This window comes from Mauremys mutica, chromosome 10, assembly GCF_020497125.1.
Source record: "Mauremys mutica isolate MM-2020 ecotype Southern chromosome 10, ASM2049712v1, whole genome shotgun sequence".
Classification (NCBI taxonomy): domain Eukaryota; kingdom Metazoa; phylum Chordata; order Testudines; family Geoemydidae; genus Mauremys; species Mauremys mutica.
In genome coordinates, this window is record NC_059081.1 from 5,389,984 (window position 1) to 5,406,123 (window position 16,140).

Below are 16,140 nucleotides of genomic sequence, written 5' to 3' on the forward strand. Positions count from 1 at the left end.
TTAGAGGGGATCTGTGCCCTTTGGAGGTAAGAATAGGGTGATATTTCCCAAAAGGAAAATGGGACACCCCGTGGGGCTTGCCCAAAGCCTCCCCACCCCCCATGGGGCTGGCCCCAGCTGCTCGCCCAAGGCGCTTCCCCCAGACTGTCACTGGTCACTCAAACCCTCCCAGCCCCCACTTGAAGCTGTTGCTGGTCACTCGAACCCCGCGGGCCCCCAACTTGAGGCGGTCACTACTCACTGGTCATTTGAACCCTGCCGGCCTCCAGTCAGGCTGTCACTGGTCACTCGAACCCTGCAGGCCTCCCACACGAGGCTGTCGCTGGTCACTCGAGCCCTGCTGACCGGGTCACTGGAACCCTGCCCTGCTGCCTCCCCCCCCGCCCCTGCTCAAGACTGTCGCTGGTTGCTGGAACCCCGCCGGTCCCCCATGCACTGAAACCCTCCCCCACCCTCCAAGCCAGCCTCCCCCCCCCCACAGGGCTGGCATCTCCCCCCACCACGTTCCTCCCCATAGCACCTCACTTTTTTGACAAAAGTGGCCATTTATCCCATGTGTTCTTGCCAATTGGATCAGTCAGCAAGAACAAACAGGACAAATGCCCTCTTTTGCCAAAAAAGTGGGGACGTCTGGGACAGGGCTTAAAAAAGGGACTGTCCCATCCAAAATGGGCCGTATGGTCACCCTAGGTAAGAACAGCAATTGTGGACTCCAGTGCCATGACTCCATTGGCCCAAGTCACTTAAATAAGGAACTCGGCCTGAGTCTAGAAGCAGAAGCCTGTCTACACCAAAGCAGCTGTGTCTGAGCAGTTCATTTCCGGGGGAGGCAGAGCGACTGCCTGTAAGTGATAGAGAAACAGAGATGGGAGGGACATAGTGCCTAACTCCCTTTGAAACCAATGGGGATTGGGCACCTCAATTACTTTGAGGATCTGGGCTGAAATGGCTGGGATAAAACTGGCTCGAAGAAACGGGAATCGCAGAGATTTGAAAATTCTGCACAAGGTTCCGCGTGCCTCGTCCCGCCTTTGGAGAGCTGGGCGGGTGCTCATCCGAGTCCTCATCTCTCGTAGGTTCAGGCCATGCATGACTATGCGGCCACGGACAGCGACGAGCTGCCGCTGAAGGCTGGGGACGTGGTGCTGGTGATTCCGTTCGACAACCCGGATGAGCAGGTGGGGTGGGGGGGAGAGAAGGCCGGGAGGGGTCAGGACTGATCGCTTTTCCTCCCCTCATTGGCTGGGGTCTGTCGTTGGCAGCTGGATGGAGAACCTAGGGTGGGTTTTCTCCTAGAGGGAGGGTCCTGCAGAGACATCAGCCTGGCTAAAGGCATGGAAAGTGAGGGGTGTGTGTGTGGGGGAGCCTCTACAAAAAATTATCCCTCTCCTCTTTCCTGTAACTACATCCTAAGGTAGCTAGGGCTTCCTCCTGCCAGCAGAGCAGCTGGTCAGGCCTCAGGTGGGCACCTGTCAGTGCTGCTCCGTGATCAGCCAGCAGGGGTCATTACTTGGCTAAATCAAGGCTGACCTTCTTCTTCCTGCCCCCAATCCCAGCTCCTAGCGTGCTGAGAATCGCAGGCTGCAATCCCGGGTATACGGATCCTCTGCTTACAGGGCATCTTCCCAGCAGGTGGAGTGGGGAGGGGGAAGCTCCAGGACTTCACTCTTCAGGTGTGTCTACGCTGCAGCTGGGAGGGGTCATTCCCAGCTCAGTAGACGTACATGGGCGAGCTAGCGCGCTAAATGGACCGGTGTGGTCGTGGGGGAATGGGGGGAGGGGTGGGCTAGCCACCTGAGTATGAACTGAGGAGCCCGGACGGTGTTGCACCCAGGGCTATGCCGCTAAGTTTAGCGCGCTAACGCCATCAAAGCGAGTGTGTGTACGTGGCGTCACGCCTCCCAGCTACAGCGTGGCTACACCTGAAGAGTGAAATCCTACCTGGGATGGGAATCCCTTCCCGCCACAGTGTAGACGTATCCTAAGGAGGCAACACGCTATGGAGCAGGTCCTTGACTTCAGGGTAGCTATGCTAGCTACACCCTCAGGGATGTTTTGGGTATTTCTCTAATGTCATTGCCCAGCAGGTGGCAGTATAGTCTAAGGACTACAACAAAATTGTCATCCTTCCGCTGCTGAATCTTGTGATAATCCCTTGTGATAATCTCGCCTGACTCTCCCAGGGAGAGGTTCAGACTCTCCCGGCTCCAAGCCCGAGCTGAATGAGCTGGGACTGACTGTTTATTACGAGCCCTCCATAAAAGCGTTGAGGAAATCCTCCTAGCCGTGCTGAGATTCAGGACTTCCAGTTCAGGGAAGCTGCAGTTGTGCTGTTAACAGGAGAGGTGGGCAGCTGCTAGGAAAACACAGATCTAACCTCGCAGCCCCGGTGGCTTTTGAAGCAGGTAGGAGAATTCCCTGCTCTTTAGAAGAAAGCCGCAGGGCTGGATTTCCCCCATGGAGGTCTGGATTCAGCCAGGGATAAAGCTGGCCCTTTGAATACCTTTTTAATGGCAGGCAGGCAGTGCGGTGCATACAAACTGGAAGGCAGAAGGGGGGGGGGGGTTCCAGTTCCAGTCCCAGTTCTGCCATTGGCTTGCTGTGTCACCTGGGCAAGTCTCATCCCCGCCGGGAAAATGGAATTAACGCTGCATATGCACCTGTTCATAAAGCACTCGGAGATTTACAGCTGCTCCCTGCAGTGTGAGAGAGTCTTGGGAGGAGCTCAAACGGGCCATTTCTGCTGGCTATGGTATCCTCTTCTGGCTGGGACTGACCTGCCTCCAGCAGCTTCCAGGATAGAAACTCTGATCCTATGGAGAGTGATAGGGAGATTCCCTTCCAGCTTCACTGGCAGGAGAGGGCGCTTATGGAGCAGAGTTTCTCTATGCCCTATACATGCACTTGAGCTGGATGCAGCTCTGAGAGCCACAGTGCCGCGATCGTCCAGGCTGCCGCCAGCCATGCTCTGAGTGTTGCAGCCTACTAACAATAGCTTCCAGAGCATCCTCTGCTCCAGCTCATCTCTGGCAAAGCCTGGACCTGTAAAACGTGCCTATCAAAGAGCACGCTTGGTGCATGTGAGTGGAGAAAGCTCGGAAAACCAGGCCATTAATGTATTTAATTGTGTATAACCATCTGCAGCCTCGGTGCTCAAATCCAGCAGCTCAGGTGTCAGTCCCTGAGTGCAGCAAACAGGAAGCTAATGCCATGACTGCAGCACCTAGATCCAGGGACCCTGCCCTGTGTAATTGGGTGCAGTAGAGGGGTGGGAGACACCCAGCTTGTGCCTCTGTGCATCACAGGTGCAGACCAGCAGCCGGATGGTACCTGGCGCTTGCCTCACTGGGCACTGCAGGAAGGACCCCCCGGGCTTGCTTCTTCCTACCCAGCCATTTGCCTGCCTAAATTATGGCACATGGAAGCGATAAAGTCTGTCACAGACCCTCCAACCTTCAGTCTGCAGCTCCGCCAAATTGGGCACGTGGGTTTGTGTCGTGTACGGTTTCCGGGACGCTCCCTTAATGCACGAAGCCAAGACTTCTTAGGAAGCAGCCGGGGTAAATCAGCCTGCAGTAGCGGCACTGCCCGCAGGGAGCTGCCAGCCCGAGGATGCTGGGCCTTTTGTTCCAGTGGCAGTGATAGAAAATATTCAGAGAGCAGGACAAGAAAGCAAAAGGGCAAAAACCCCGAGGAGAGCATGTGCCCTGCTGCTCGATCCCTAAGAGAGGCAGGCTGCAGAGAGCCTGGGGTGCGGGTTGCCATATAAGCAGCTCTCTTGTGTGTTTTTATATAGCTGCCTTGGTTGTCCTCAGGTGACTCCTGCCAGCTCCAGTAAAGTAATCAGAGCAAACCGTCTGAATTCACCGCCACCGCTGGCTGGGGCAGCCAGTAGCTGAGCATTCCGTCCCAGCTGCTTAGTTAGCTTAGTCCAGGGGTGGGCAATAATTTTCTTGGGGGGGGGGGAGGGGGCACTTCACAAATTTTGATAAGTCATCACAGGCCCCACATTTCTACTATATTAATGGAGGGGATGTGGGGTCAGGGAGGGAGTTTGGACAAGGGGGCTCTGGGCTGGGGCAGGGGATTGGGGTGCAGAAGGGGTTGCAGGATCGGGGAGGGAGTTTGGGTGCAGCAGGGGGTTCTGACCTGGGGCAGGGGGTTGGGGTGCGGGAGGGGGTGTGAGGTGCAGGCGCTGGCCGGGAGGCGCTTACCACAGGCGCACCTGGAAGCGGCTGCGGCCGGCATGTTTCTGTGTGCCCCTTGCAGGGAGGGAGGCAGCGGGCCTCAGTGTGCTGACTCTGCCCGCAAGTACCGCCCCCACAGCTCCCATTGGCTGGTTTCCGGCCAATGGGAGCTGTGAGGACAGTGCTGGGGGTGAGGGCAGCACGTGGAGCCGCCTCCCCCACCCCGGCCTCCAGGGGCATGCAAAGATGTACCAAGAGCAGCCAGCCGCTGCTGCTTCCAGGAGTGCCGTGGGGGCTGAGCGCCCCGCTGCACCATGGGACTTTTAGTGGCCCGGAGACTGCAAGGGGGCAGAGGAGGCCGGACAGAAATGTTAAGACGGGCTGGATCCGGCCCACGGTCCGTATTTTTCCCACCCCTGGCTTAGTCTGACCGGATGCATATAAATGAGCTCAGGGCTGAGGTAGATGCCTCACCCAAAGAGGTGGACGCAGGGCACAGAACGACGTGTGCAGCTGTTGTAGTAAACAGTCCTCCATGCATGCACTGTCCGTGGGGCCAGGATATGAACCCGTAGGCTGTCTCGATGCACGTGGCTGGTGCCCCCGCCCCGGAGCCTTTGCATGCTGCTAGCTGAGAGGATGCTTCCTCGTGACAGCACAGAGCTATGCAGAGAGAATTGCACCAGGCAAGAGCGTCTGCATGTCTGAGCAGCCTCCTCCCCTGAAACCGCTCTTACTCCAGATGCACTCCCAGTCTGCAGGGAACCTCCTTGCTGAATGACCTCGGCAGAGGACAAAACACCCAGGGGCGGGGATTGTACACCAGCAGGGCTCTGCTGGCCGCTATGCAGTTCCTCCTGGCTTATAGGCCATCCATAGGTTTTAAGGCCACAAGGGACCATCCAGTCCGAGCTCCTACATGACATGGGCCAGGGAATTCCATGCAACAATTCCTACACCGAGCCCAGCGAAAGCGCATCATCTAGGAAGGGACACCCCCCCCCCCCCGTCTCAATGTAAAGACGTACACTGGATCCCATCACGCCCCAGGGATCTGCTCGCCCCCTTTGCCCAGGGGCCAGGTTCTGAACTCTCTGGCACTGATCTGACTTCAGTGGGAGTACTGATTGACAGGTGGCATAAATGAGAGCAAGCTCAGGCCTTGCATATAATCAGGCAGGGGTGGGAGCTTTGCCATTGCCTCCAGTGGGAGGTGGGCTTAACTGCAAAAATGAAAAGAAGCTCCTTTGCCCATCTGGTTTGGAGTCCGGTAGGGCTAGCTCAGAGCATCACTTTGTGCATCTGTTTCACCCACTCCCTTTCTGATGTCTCCCAACTTGCACTGCATAAAAAAAATAATCTGGCCCTTGGTATCTGATCTCTCTCTCTCTGCCAGGATGAAGGATGGCTGATGGGCGTGAAAGAGGCTGACTGGCTCCAGCATAAGGAACTTGATCAAAGTCGAGGGGTTTTCCCGGAGAATTTCACAGAGCGGGTGCAGTGAGAGCCCGGAGCTGCCAGCTGATTTTTCTGCCAGAAGAAAGCAAGTTTTCTGGGAGGTGTTTTAAAAACAAAAGAAAAGAGAATTTTAAAGGAACATGAGCCTAAAAAAAGTGTCAACTTAAAGGTTGGATTCTTCTTAAAGAGCAAGGTTTTAGCAGTAAAATGAATTCAAAAGTGTTATTAAAATATATACGTAATAATAAGACAGGTCAAATGCCCCTTTCCCACTTATATTTGGCAGCATTTGAATTCCAAGGCTGATGCAGAAGTGGCTTAGCATGGTACCTGTAAATGCTGTGATGGCTGAATTTTGGGGATGTCAGTCTGATACCCGAACAGGAAAGCGCCAAGGCCTAGATCTTCAAAGGCTCCTAACTGCCACTGAAATCAATTAAAGTTAGGATCCTAAATACCTTTGAGGATCTGAGCCCAGCTGTCCCATGCTCTGAGCCTGTCAGCAAAGGTACTCATGGGTGGGTGGGTTCTGCAGTTTTGTGATCTAGGTTGCTGGCATGGCATCCCTAAAGTTTCAGGCACTGCCCGTGTTACAACCTGTGATAAGCCAAACGTCCTATTCTGCTGTTGAAAAGACCTATTTAGTGTACAGTGTTCACAAATATGATTGTGTGTGTGTGTTTTGTTTTCTTCCTTTGAAGCTGTAACATGAACTGTGATTTTATACGTTTAAAAGCAAACGCAAGAAGTTATCAGGAAGAGTACATATTGGAGTGAAATGTGTGCAGCTGGGCTCCGTCCAAAATTCCTCCAGCTCGGAGCTGGACGATCGCAGCAGCACACACCGCCCCGGGAAATTTTCTTGAGGGAAAATTGGGAAACTGACAAATTAAAAAGAAAGGAAAAAATGTGAAACTTTGGATTTGTTTAAACTAGTTGTGAAATAATAAGAATAAAAAAGCCTGTTAATAAAGCGGAAAAGTTTAGATTCATGTAGGCAGGGATGGTCTTGAAATCTGGCTGTTTAGAAAGTGCAGTTTTAAGGAAGAGGGTGGGGGAAAAGAAAGGGTGAGACAGAATATCTGAGACATACCACTGAGAAAACAACTCTGCTTTCTGTGTTTCCGGTTGTGCGCTTATTTTTATTTTCCTTTCTTGAATTCTGCATATGAAGTATCGTTAGACCTGCTTCCTCCAATCCTGTGCTGGTGAACAAGTTGAAGTCAGAGAAAAGGGAACTGTTTGAATACTTATTTAAAATTGCTGCATGACTTTATTATATTGTGAGGAGTTAGAAGATGCGGGACTATCACATCGGCGACGTGGGGACGATACTCCAGGTCCTAATACTGACACTGGGCTTCCCCACCATTCTTTGCTCCTGTTTGGTTCTGGGAGTTTGAAACTCCCCTGCAGCCTGCTTGCTTAAAATAAAACAGCGGGTCTTACACGTGTCAGAGTCAACAGATTAGATTCCCCAGAGATCCTAAAGTCCCATGGAGGTACTTTAAATGCTACTTGAATGCTGCTCAAGCTGGCAAGCAGATCTGATCTTTTGTTTTTTTAAGGTCACACCCCCCTGCCCAAACTCCTCCTCCTTTTTGCCTTGACAGGGTTGGTAGAGTTGCAGCTACCTCCTCCATACTTAGGACACTGTATGAAATAACACTCTCCCCTAACATAAGCTGGCTTTAGCAAAGCATGCAAAACGTTCTGGCACAGTTAAACTTCCCAAACAAACCCATCTTTCTGATCCTGCATGTACAATATCAGGGGAAAAAAACCCTCTTGCAGGTCAAAAGGGTGTATATATATATTTAAAGTTAATGGTCAGCTTGTGATCTCAGTGATGCTGATGTAAATTCAGGAACACCGGAGTTACCCCAGATTTACACAGTAGCGTAATTAACACCAATAGAGTCACTCTGGATTCACACCGGGGTAACTGAGATCAGAATCTGGCCCATGTCCTCAGATTCTCTCCATATTTTATCATCATGTGTGTGATGCGGGGGAATTGCGACAACTGATATTCCTTTATCCTTTTCCTCCTGCCAGGCCCCCGTTCCAAAAACACAAGACTATTCGAGAGTAACTGCTCACAGCACAGCTTTACCGTGAGCCAGCGCTGTAGAATATTATCCCATCGTTTTAATCAGAGGTGCCTTGAGCATCTTAACTAGCACGCTGCCCTTTCAAAATCTCTATTTTTATGCCTTTGTAAACCCAGTTGCTCCTTCAAAGAACACTGTTAGGGAAAATTTTTTTAGAGGGACATCTATCTATCTATCTATAAAAAAGCGGCTTAACTTAGTTAACAGCAAGCTCTTGGCTTAAATGTGCTTATTTTTATGCAGAACCCTGCAGACTATTGGTTTTTTTAAAAAAAAAGATAAGATTATAAGTACCAGAGTTATAGTTTGTCTCCCAAGTAATCGTTTTATTAGTGACTAGCATGTTAGGAAGCTGGACTAATTTCTAATTTATTGTATATGGGGTTTTTTTTGGTCATCTGCTGCGTTTGAACCAGACAGTTGTTACAAAAGAAATCCTACTAAGGCCTTTTCAGTGTGTAGGGCTAACAAAACAACCGTCCGGTACTGTATTGTCCCTGCAGAGCCTCTCCCCGAAAGGCGATGTAGCGTTCAGCTCTGATGAATTCTGTTCCAGTGCTGCTTGAAGGGGAAAGTGCCTCTCCCTCTCTCGCCCTTTGCTCCTGAAGAAAGCTGCTCAGAGCAGACAGAATGTACCACCCAGGCTCTATGCCTCCCGGATGGGCCTGGATCCTGCATTTCTCGCGCACACACAAACTCAGGGGGAGTATTGAGGGCATGAGGCCTGCAGGATCAGATTCAGGCATTGTAAACTGCCCTGCGCAAAAAGCTCCAGCTTATACTGCAGGAGGCAGGCCTTGAGCTCCTGGGCCAAAATCAGTCCTGGTGTAAGCAGCTGCCACTCCGTTTATTTTACTGAAGACACAACTGCCGTACCCCAGGGCTGGATTTGAGCCTGTCAGGTGAAAAGAACCCACAGTCCACACTGGCTAGGATGGATCCCTGTATAAAACGGGGCAATAAATTCCCTGACCCCGCTGGCTGCTAGAATGGGACCGTTTTAGGGACTATGCATCAGATGACCCCGAAAAAGCTGCTATTTCACTGTCTGCGAAGCTGCTGTTGGAGAGTTTTGCTGAATCAACAATAAAGCATTTCTCTCCCCACCTCTCCTCCCACCAGCGGCTTGGTTAGTTACGTGTTCCCCTCCAGCTTGAGTGTAGCCACCTTGCCTTGTCCCAGAGGGCTGCGGTCACACAGCCACTTGATGACGAAGAAATAAGGCATCATTCTCCTGTTCTTTCCTCCGTCTCCTTAGCAGGGTCCGCAATCTGAGTCTGTTACCTGGCATTCAGAGCGTAGGATGCTACAACAAGCCCTAACCAGCTGTGGCTCCTACTTGCTCTCTGCCTTTTCCCTTGGCTAAATGCCCTGTGCATTTCTTCACTGGGCAGGCCATCTAGCAAAGGAAAAGACTCCCGCAGCCCGGGCTTCAAGCACACTGAGCCAGTCTGCCCTGCTGTTTTCCCTAGTGGAAACCAAGCACCCATCACTCAACCTGGCTTTCCCATTTACGCAGGCTGTAAGTGGTGATTTTTCTTTCCTCTCCCAGCTCTCCAAGGGCCTAAGCCAAAGCCTGGGGAAGTCAAGGGGTGTCTGGCCATTGACTGGAGCTTTGGATCAGGGCTCGAGTGTCTGTTGTCCTGGGCGGTATCAGTTTACAGGGTGGGTTTAGTTTCAGAACATCCACCTGAATTATAAAGGCTCAAATTTGAGGGGAAAGCGAGGAGGGTAAGGAAGGGGGTTGGGAGAGGCATAGATCATCTGTCAATGATTTCAGGTTGGTGTGGTGGTCGTCTTGGCAACAGGTCTCCCGGTTCAGGCCTAAGGATGGGCGACATGAATCGCTAAGATCCTTGAGAATAATAACTGCTGTAGACTCTTGCGCAGGGCAGTGTGGTCAGAGCCTCTCCTCGGGTTGGCCCTAAGAGGAATCACATGCGCTGGAGCACTCTCTCTTTTCTTTGCAAACCAGCAGTCACTCCCCTGAGTCACTATCCTGGATATTTTAGGCACCACACGATCCAGCCTAGAAGCTGCTCGGGTGCCGTCTACAACATGCTCCACTCCTCCTGCCATCAGGGGAGGCTCGGCCTCAGCACCTTGCAGGGATAGCTCAGTGGTTTGAGCATTGGCCTGCTAAACCCAGGATGTGAGTTCAATCCTTGAGGGGGCCATTTAGGGAACTGGGTTAAAAATCTGTCTGGGGATTAGTCCTGCTTTGAGCAGCGGGTTGGACTAGATGATCTCCTGAGGTCTCTTCCAACCTTGATATTCTATGATTCTAGGATGCGCAGAATTGGGGCCCACATGCTGCTGCTTGGTGCGAGTGGTTACTGCAGCTCCTCTCTTTTTCCAAAACAGACACTGCCAAGCCCCAGTCCTTGCTGCAGAACCCAGCAGCCACTGAGCTCCATTGAGCAGCCTGCCAGCCGCCTCTGCAATCGCTTGCGCATTGCTATGGGCGCCTGAGAGCTCCTGAGCACCCGCAGCTCTCAGCTGGTCAATGCGCGGCACCTCCTTGCTGAATTGTGCCAGAGTCGCAGCAATGAAGCACGTGCTTAAGTCCCATATCAGTCAAATGAATCTTAGGCACTTGCTTAAGAACTTACCTGAGGTGACGGGGTCCTGCTGGCCATAGTCAGCATTGACCCATTCCCCATGCATCACTGGAGCGACACCTGGGACAGATTTGGCCAATTGGATGTAAAGTTTCCCCTTCCTTTCTGTGTTACGAATGGCTCCTCCAGGGCTGACCAGGCATTGGAGCAAAGGAGTGGGCAGGAGTGGAGGAAGCCAGCAATGTTCCCCTGCAGCGCAGCTGGGAACGCAGCAGAGTTGTACAGACTTACCCCCAGTGCAAAGGCCTTCCATGCCAGAGGAGCCCCTGCCTGCACCAATGGGCCCGCTGCCAGAGTCGCACACTGATTAGTGCTGGCCATGGCCTAGCCAATGCCGGGGAAGAACTAGGGATCCCACCTGGCAGAGGCAGAAAGTTCCAGTTGGACCCTTTGGGCTTGGCTGCGTTTGCATGGACGTGGCACCATGGGTGGCTACAAACCCCAGTGCAGACGAGTCACAGTTCACATGGCTGCACCCTGTCGGCAGGAGGGCTCTGTGCACCGGGGTAGCTACAGCGGTGGCTAAAATCCCAGGGAGCAGCTACCTAACAAAGGGCCCAGAGCTGCATCGGCTGCCCAGTCCAGTCTGCCATGAACCAGGAATGGCCTCTATGATTTCCCGGGCTGTTGCAGGGGGCGCTCTAGGAATGCAGGCACAGATTGAATGTCCTGTCCCCTACACCCGTACAAAGTGAATGCCGACCGCTGCCGAGGCAGGCTCCGCCACTGCCACTGGTGGTAGCATTGTGTGCTCCCTGGGAGTGGAGTCCGTGACCACACAAGGCCACCAGGCCTAGCTCCTCCAATGGGAGTTAGGAGCCTAAATGCCTTTTGAGGAGCAACTTCTCTGAGTCTGAACTGGGGGGAGGTTTCAGAGGGAGAGAGAATGCCCTGGGCTTGAGCTTTCCTGACCCAGTTGCCTCTGAACACGTGTCCAATGGGAAGAGAGACCCTTGACTCCGCTCCGGCCCAGGGAATTGCAGACAGATGACAGCCAGGGGGAGGTGCTGCTTTTCCCGGTTGCTCCCAGGCTCTGATGTACTGCGGGGGGTGTTGCAGGCTGCACCTTCCCATCAGCCTGGAGCATGAAGCTAGAAAACACCTGCGCTCCTCATGTAGCGGGCAAGATGCAATGCAATTAGATTGGACTGAGGCCAGAAAAACAAAGAAAGCTGGCTGGGGGAGGCCCTTCCTTGTACTGCACGCCACACATCCCAGAGAGCAGAGGTTCTCAACCCGGGGTCCCCTGAGGGGTCACAAGCAGGCTGATGGGGGCCCACCGAAATAAACCAGAAAGCAAGGCTGGCGTTAGACTGGCGGGGGCCCAGGGCAGAAAGCCACAGCCTGAGCCTGCTGTCCGGGGCTGAAGCCAAAGCCTGAGGGACTTAGTTTGGCTTGGGGCCCTAGGCTTGCTACCCGCTAACGCTGGCTCTGGTTTTTAATGTACTGGCTATGCAGAAAAATAGTTACCGTGGTCTGGGGAGGGACGTTCTTACAGCACGTTGGGGAGGCCTCAGAGGTTGAGAACCCTGCCATAGATCATTGCACACATGGCAGGGGGGCAGCTGACTACACCTCACCCCTTCAGTTCTTGTGGAACATAGTTCCTGAGTAACCAACCCCCTCCCCCCGCCCCCATTCTCTGGAGTGGGGAGGCAGATTTTGACAATGGGGAAGCCCAGTGGAAATGGCCACATTTGGCTCGGAGACTTCAAATGTAGCATTTGACCCTTTCAGAGGTCTGAGTCTGTATTCTACTGGGGGGTGGGGAGCGGGCAGGGACACCCCAATGGCTGAGAATGAAATGATTTCCCATGGTGAGCGGGGGAGTGTTATTAAACAATGAGATGGGGAAACTCCAGCTTTCAGGCTGTTCTGTACTGGCTTGTATTTTAACTGGTCTGCTGGCTAGAATTCCTTCCCGTTTTTCTAGCGTATGCTGCTAACCCTGTCTCTTAGTCCGAGCTTCACTGAGGCAGCCAATATTTCAGGCTTGCCACATGCAAGCCTTGGTTTCATTCGGCTTCTCGTTCTCCGAGTCCTTTGGAACGGCTTTGATGCTGTGCTGGCAACTTCGCGTCCGTCTGGTCAGTCAGTCTCTGAGTTTAACCCTGGTGACCTGAGCGATGTTTGGTTTTTGGGTGGGTTTTTTTTTTTTTTTTTAATTTTCGTTTTTGTCATACGAAACCTGAACAATTCCCGCTGTATTCAGAGCTGTGACTCCCGGTGCCGGTGACATGTACTAGACGACTTTGTCCCGTTTGTTTCTTGGCAATGTTCAGCAAATACAGTTTTGTGTCATCCTACAGCCTGTGTCAGTCATTTCACTTTTCACCCAGGGCCATCTTTGCTCTTAAACAGGCAAAACACCGAGACAGAGAGGCTGTGCTCAGGCAGGATTAGCTGCTCATCTGGTCTGATCTCTCGCTTCTTCCAGGCCACCGACCGCCCCTCCCACCCCCAGCTATCCCTGCATCGAGCCCAATGGATTAGACTAAAGTACTTACAGCCCTCAGGAGACTAAACCATTGTGTGCCCCGGACAGAGAACAGGAGGGACCGAGGGCCACCAGTGCCCAAGGCCCCTGCAATGGCAGGAGATGGAGCTATGCCGCTGATGGTGAAGATTAGCTGTTTTATTGCGTGGCCTAAGAGCGCCAGCCCTGGACCAGGAACCCAGTGGTGTCAGCTGCTGTACAAACACAGAATTAAAAGACGTGCCCCGTGGAATTTACAGTCCAAGTGTGACATGAGTCAGCTGGACAGGTTTATCTGTGTATTGATTACTGCTGGGGGGTTGGGCTGAGGGGCAAGAGGGAGGGGCTCTGTTCTTGATGGTGCCACTGACTCAGTGTAACTTTGGCCAACTCAGTCTCTCCCTGTGACTCAGTTCCCCCAGCTGTAAAACAAGGTGAATGGTGTTTGTCCTCCCCTCCCCCCCTTCATGGGGATGCTGTGTGGCAAAAGCCACTAATGTCGGTCTAGTGCGTTGATAGAAGGTACCACAGCCACGCAGGGTGGGTTACCACTCCACATTCATGCCAGCCAGCCAGGCCTAGGTGTGCCGTCCCCCTTCGGCCACTGTAAGTGTGTCTGATTTGAGTGGCATGAATGGGGAGTGTGGAAAGAGGGGGCAGGACATTTAAAAATAAACCACGGACCACAGGTTGACGTGAACTGATAAATGCCAACCGTTGCCAATTAGTGCTTTGCCGACTGGCGTGACAGGCTCCGTTCTAAGGAGGACAAGCAAGGCCAGGAGCCAAGGCGACAGTCTGGTTGCATGGGCCCTTTGCAGATTTTAGACAGCGCAGAGCATTAGTGCTTTAGCCTTTCACTTCTGTGGTGCTGGATTCAAACCTACCGGAGCAAGAGGCCAGGATATGCCCCTAAAACAGCCCTGGCGGCCACCTCCTGCTCTCGCTGGTGTCTCAACCCTCCCGTATTAACAGGGGTTCACAACTGCCCGGGGCTGGCTGCAGGTCAGGAATGAGATGCCTTGGCAGAACACTGGAGGTGTGCAGAATTTGTACCTTTTCTGCCTGGGTTGTGCCTGGTGCACTCCTACTCCATTCACCCAGAAACGTGAAGAGGAGGGAAAGCATCCCTGCAGAACTGCTCTGCTGTGCGTCAGCAGGTCAGCCAGTGCAGCTGCATAAATCATCCCCCATGCTCCCTGCTAACAAACAGCCCTTAAAGCCCGTGCATGGCTGCTAACCTGCTGTGCTGGCTGCTCATACGTGTGCAGAAGATCATACAGTCCCACAGCTAGTTTCATGATGGCACAAGAGAGCTGCATGCCAGGCCTGAGCTGTCCCGAGGGAATACCGCAGTGCAGGAAACCTACCTGCCAGGAGCAAAGCCAGCTCTAAAAGAGATCCAGCTATAGGGGACATATGCAGGGTACTCTAGAGCTAGGGTGACGAGATGTCCTGATTTTATAGGGACAGTCCTGACTTTTGGGGCTTTTTCTTATACAGTAACTCCTCACTTAATGTTGTAGTTGTGTTCCTGAAAAATGCAACTTTAAGCGAAACGATGTTAAGCGAATCCAGTTTCCCCATAAGAATTAATGTAAATGAGGGGGTTAGGTTCCAGGGAAATTTTTTTCACCAGACATAAGACTATATATATATATATATACACACAAAGTATAAGTTTTAAACTTAATACTTTTAAATTTTAAATTGAATACTGGTACACAGTGATGAAGATTGTGAAGCTTGGTTGAGGTGGAGGAGTCAGAGGGTGGGATATTTCCCTTACTGCTAAATGATAAAGTAGCAATTGGCTGAGCCCTCAAGGGTTAACTCTCTCACTCTGCAAGGCAGCAGGAATGGAGGGAGATAGGCGCATTTCCCTTAAGTCAGTGGGTCTCAAATTTTTTTTTACCCCTTTCACACAGCAAGCCTCTGAGTACGACCCCTCCCAATAAATTAAACACATTTAATATATTTAACATCATTATAAATGCTGGAGGCAAGCAGGGTTTGGGGTGGAGGCTGACAGCTCGCAACCCCCCATGTAATAACCTCACGACCCCCTGAGGGGTCCCGACCCCCAGTTTGAGAACCCCTGCCTTAAGTACACTGCCTTGTTAATTAGATCAGCTTGCTGAGACCGCAGCTGCTGCAGGCTCCCTCCGTCCTGAGCCCTGCTCTATGGAAGATGGGGTAAGCAGAGTGCAGGAGCAAGGGGGAGGGGGAAACCCTGACGTTAGCCCCCCCCCCGCCCCGGCACAGCAAGCAGGAGTTTCGGGGAGCAGCTCCAAGGCAGAGGGCAGGAGCAGCACATGGCAGTGGGGGGAGGGACACAGCTGAACTGCAGGCAGCTGCTGCACAGAGAACTTAGGGGAGCTGATGGGGGAGCTGATAGGAGGCTGCTGGTCCACCCTGGTTACAAGCCCCCACCAGCTAGCTGCAATGGGCCGCTCTTCCTGCAAGCAGTAGACAAAGCAGGCGGCTTCCAAAGGACGTTAGAAGGGAGCATTACACAACTTTAAATGTGCATGTTCCCTAATTGATCAGCAACGTGACAACGAAACGACGTTAACCGGGATGACTTTAAGTGAGGAATTACTGTACAGGCACCTATTAGCCCCCACCTCCTGTCCCGATTTTTCACACTTGCTGTCTGGTCACCCTATCCGGAGCGGGGTGGTGTGGGAGGGCTGGGGCTGGTCAAGGATTGAGAAGGTCGCGGCTGACCGGCATCCTGGCTATGGCCCAGAGCCGCCCATTGCAACAGGGCCCCCCTCAGGGCCCCCTTAGCCTGGGCTGGGCACAAACTGGCCCCCACAGCTTGCCTCGGGCAGGTAACTGCTGCCTGCCTCAGTCCCTGGGCTGGACCTCACTCTGCCACAGGGATGAATCTGTTGCGCTGGCAGTAGCCGGTGCTGTTTGGAGGAAGGCCGCAGCCCAGACATGGCCCTGGTTAGAGAATGAGTCTGATTCTCCCCCACGTGCTCCCCGGAATCCCTGATGTCTCCCCCCGTCCCCCCGTTTGAAAGACTGAGGGTTGAGCCCTGAGTCCCAGGCTGGATTTTGTGCGATGGATTCATTACCCTAAGCTGAGAGCCAGGGAGGAAAGAAGAAATGGGGAGGGAGGGAAGCACGGGCTATGGGGCTGGATATTCATCAAACAAGCTGCCGGCTTGTCTCTGTGCCTCCCCCAGCCCACCTTAGTTCAGCACAAACATTCCCTGCACACACACCCCGCGCTGGAGGATCCGGGCAGGAAGAGAGCCCCTGTTTCCCCCCCC

The 16,140-nt window shown here is 52.9% G+C and overlaps 1 protein-coding gene across 6 annotated transcripts in view; it reads left to right on the top strand.

The window, feature by feature from the left end:
• Positions 1 to 12,688, top strand: part of BIN1 (bridging integrator 1) — a 162,900-nt gene extending 150,212 nt beyond the window's left edge. For all 6 annotated transcript variants that reach the window (XM_045031812.1, XM_045031814.1, XM_045031815.1 and 3 more), the window contains 2 exons: positions 1,077 to 1,178; positions 5,584 to 12,688. In XM_045031812.1, coding sequence (XP_044887747.1) covers positions 1,077 to 1,178; positions 5,584 to 5,691 — 210 coding nt within the window. In that variant the 3' untranslated portion in view covers positions 5,692 to 12,688. The remainder of the gene's footprint in view (positions 1 to 1,076; positions 1,179 to 5,583) is intronic.
• Positions 12,689 to 16,140: the final 3,452 nt, after the last annotated feature.